General features: G+C 48.5%; 1 protein-coding gene across 1 annotated transcript; it reads right to left on the reverse strand.

Moving 5' to 3' along the window:
• Positions 1–685: 685 nt before the first annotated feature.
• On the reverse strand, positions 686–3,641 carry TMEM53 (transmembrane protein 53). Its single transcript, XM_003208781.4, has 2 exons — positions 3,338–3,641; positions 686–1,920 (listed from the first exon to the last, which is right to left on the reverse strand). Exons 1-2 carry the CDS (start codon positions 3,350–3,352, stop codon positions 1,258–1,260), a joined length of 678 nt encoding a protein of 225 aa, XP_003208829.1. The 5' UTR covers positions 3,353–3,641; the 3' UTR covers positions 686–1,257.
• Between the last annotated feature and the right edge of the window lie 69 nt (positions 3,642–3,710).

Raw genomic sequence — 3,710 nt, forward strand, 5'->3', positions numbered from 1 at the left:
AGCCGGGGCAGCTCCGAGCAACGAGCGCCGACAGCCCGCTTGGCATCCTGGGAAGGCAGCCCTCAGCGCCCTCGGCCAGCTCACGTACCCCATACACCCTTGAAAACCACAAGTTTCAACTCCAAGACCCCTTCCTGCCCATCTCGGGGCGGGGATCGAGAGCTGGCCGCGATGAGCACACGGTGCTGACACGGGGTAACATCTCACCCAACAGCTGTTCTCTGCCTTTATCCTCCTTCGCTCCCCCCAGGAAACTCCCAAAGCCAAACGTGGCTGAAGCGCAGTGCAAGGAGCTTCCTCCTCGCTACGGGGACGGCATTTGTGCTTTATATCACCAATACACAGACAGCAAAGACTGATCGTCCAAAGAGAACATTATGGGGAAAAGCATTGAATTTCACGGTCAGCTGCGGGCTAGCTCCCACAGGAAGTGATTTAAGGAACACCCAGTACCAACCACAGCTCCAGAAGACAGTTTCGTTTTTCTCTGTAGCTCCACCTTTCAGTTTCTGGGATCTTTTGGATTACGGCTGTGCTGTTTCCCTGCACTTCCAGACCGTAAAATCACCAAGGTTGGATGCACAATCCAGGTTGCTCAAAGACAATCAGTAATAAACGCTCCCCAGGAAAGCAAAAGTACTGAGAACAACACACAACAAGACAGAGAAGAAACAAGACACATCCATAAGGTTAACAAATTTTTTTTTTTTGGTTCAAGAACACAAAAGTTACCACAAACATTTGAGGTCTGCTCCAGGGCGAGGGAATCAGTGCTTTGGCTGCTCTCAGAGCTTTGATGGAACCAGACAATGCCAAGAGATGAGGGAAATCTTGTAGATCTACTTCTGTTTGCTCGATGCAAAATGAAAGAAACAGCAGAGAGGGGAAAAAAACAAAGACACTGCAGAGCTGTATTGTAGAATCAGTACAAGGCCACAGAACATGCACATTGGACAAGGACACACAGACATGGAGAACACCACAAGACAGGAGGAAACAAGCAACACTCCATGTGAAACTGTGGTCCGTAACACCTCAGGGCTCAGACTGCAGCACTTTCAGTTCTTTAAATTACTCCAGATCTACTTTTTGCTATGTTGTGGCTGGCTCAAGGAGGCTTTCAGACTTGTAACTGATGGGGAAAAAAAAAGCACAAAGTCTCTGCTTTCCTCCCTTCAATGACATAAAGGCAAAGGGGATGGCATTCCCCACAGAATCTGAGCAAAGCAGAGGCAAATAAGGGAGGCCGTTACACCACTAACGAGGCAAAGCCCTGACGCAGTCAGACAGGAAAGTCGTACAGAGGGTGCTGTAGTAGGTGGGATACACCCGCAGGTGGCTGACGTGAGCTGAATCTGTGAAGTCTACGGCCTTCACGGAGACACCGAGCTGCTGCCGTGCGTCAGCCATGTGCTTAACATCACTGGCATTGATGATGGCATCTGCCTGGGAGTAGAGGTAAAGCTCAGGCCACCGGGAGGGTGCCTTCAGCAGGGCATCGTAGTGGCTCTCGTGGATGAAGCGAGTCAGTGGGTACAGCAGGATCCGCAGCACGACAACTGTAGTAGCAAAAGTGAGCATAAGGAGATACCTGAGCAGCATGTTCGTGGATGCTAGGACAGTTGCCAAGGCACGAAGGGCTCCTCTCAAATTCCTTCTGCCAGGGGCGCTATCAAAAACAGTGCCTGCGACTTTGAGGTTCTTAAAGGGCTGCTGAGTGTGAAGTGCCTCAATGATGTAACGGTAGAGCATGGCACCACCATTGCTAAAGACGTGGAAAAGCACCGGCCTGTTCTCAATGCTGTAGTCAAAGAGCAGCTCCAGGAGTCTCTTGGCTGGGGTGTGGAGGGATTTGAAGCCAAAGCTCTCAGCGAAGAATATCGTCCTCCATGGAGCTGTGTAGCGGATGACAGTGCACCCCTAAACAGAACAGAAAGAGAACCCACGCATATTTGGTTTGGGCTGTAAATTATACGGAGCAGGCGAGCTGCTGTACCATGAACTAACATTTGGAACAGATTTCCAACAGAAATCATGGGGCCAAGAGACTCTTTAGTGTTATTAGCAATGCATCAGCATGAAAGGAGTTGGACTCGATGATCCTCGTGGTTCCCTTCCAACTCAGAATATTCTAAACTCTATGAATAGGATTATATTAATCACAACAGTACAAAGACTTATCAAAAGCTTTCTACAACAGCAGCAGGCTTGAATGATGTTCCAGATCCTTTCCAATCTTCTGTTGTCACCTAAATTCAGCGGCATTATGCACTGACAAACACAAGACAAAGGCACCAAGGCAGCCCTCCCTCCCAGGGCTCCTTTGTCACTGAATTAAGCAGAAGAGAAGATATCAAGTTCTTCAAATCAAGCTCTCTATACTGCCTTGCCATGGTTGCAGCCACTTCCTCATTAAGGCTCTAAGAAAAGCTTTCCTATCCTTTCTCAATATCAGCAACTTTCCTGACAGAAAAGTATTTCCACAGCAGTTGGCATGCTGCCACATAACGTGAACCTCACCCAGTCAGCAGCATCTCTTAGTCGCAATAATTGCTTAACAATTAATTCTTCATCAGAACCAGCCAATTTGTGACTCTCACACTGGATTACACATTAACAATACACTTGTTTATGTACAAATTTAACCACCTGTAGTTGAAACAAGTTTGGATAAATACAAGATTCTTGTATGCTGACCAAAATAATCAAATAGGTCCCAATACCACAAGCTGGGGACATTCCAGTCAGATAAACTATTAGAAACGAAGATACCATAATTTAAAGAACCACTATCTAGACAGACCTCTAGTTCAAGTTGCTAAGCAGGTATTTCTGTCACAAGGCACCTGTTTCAGACAAGTTACAACAAATTTGAATGAACATTTATATGAACTATCAACAGAGAAAGGAAAAGCTGGAAGAGCAAATGCTGCTGATACATCTGTCATGCCCCAGCCTGGCCTTGCAGTCTATGCTGCTGCCCATCAGCAAGCAGTAGATGCATTGCCTTTCCCAACATATTTGCCTGTTTGGACAGCTAATGCAGTTAACTTTAAAAGCCCCAGAACACTCCAATGATTCACATAACCACAGAAGACTTCTCCAAGGCAGTATTTTTATCTCAGCTGCATGCACAAAGATGACATCAGCAGCTGTTAGGTAACACTGCTGCTGGACACAAGGAGCTTCCAAGGACAAGAGCTCACCACCTAATGACTTCAGACACAGAGGGTTTAGAGCGATTTCACCAACATGCAGCACAAAGACAGCGTAGAACAGGGACAGCGTCCCCAAGAGCTGTACGACAGTGCCATGAAAGCAGAAGCAAGCTGCTCACCTTCTGACTGTACATTGCGCTGTACTTGGCCAGATGCCTGTCCTGGCAGCCTACCCAGCCCAGAAGGATCACCACGGGCTGCCCATCTGCGTGCCCTGTCTCCGTGCTGCTCTCTGAAACGATTTTAAATTAATTAGCCTCAAGTCTGCTAGGATCTGAAGGTGACAGCAATTTGCCTGGTGACAAAGCCGAACGTTAACGGCTAACAGGCGGCTCTCCAGCCCGCTGCGAGCAGCTCACGGCGCCTGTTCGGGCGAGCGCAGCACTCTCAGGAGCACCACAGGCCTCGCTCCCCCTCCGTATCCCCAAATAGCCCTACGGACCTTCTAACCCCGGTCCCACGCCCCCCCACCCCCAATAACCCCACGGGCTC

Source organism: Meleagris gallopavo, chromosome 10, assembly GCF_000146605.3.
Source record: "Meleagris gallopavo isolate NT-WF06-2002-E0010 breed Aviagen turkey brand Nicholas breeding stock chromosome 10, Turkey_5.1, whole genome shotgun sequence".
NCBI lineage: Eukaryota > Metazoa > Chordata > Aves > Galliformes > Phasianidae > Meleagris > Meleagris gallopavo.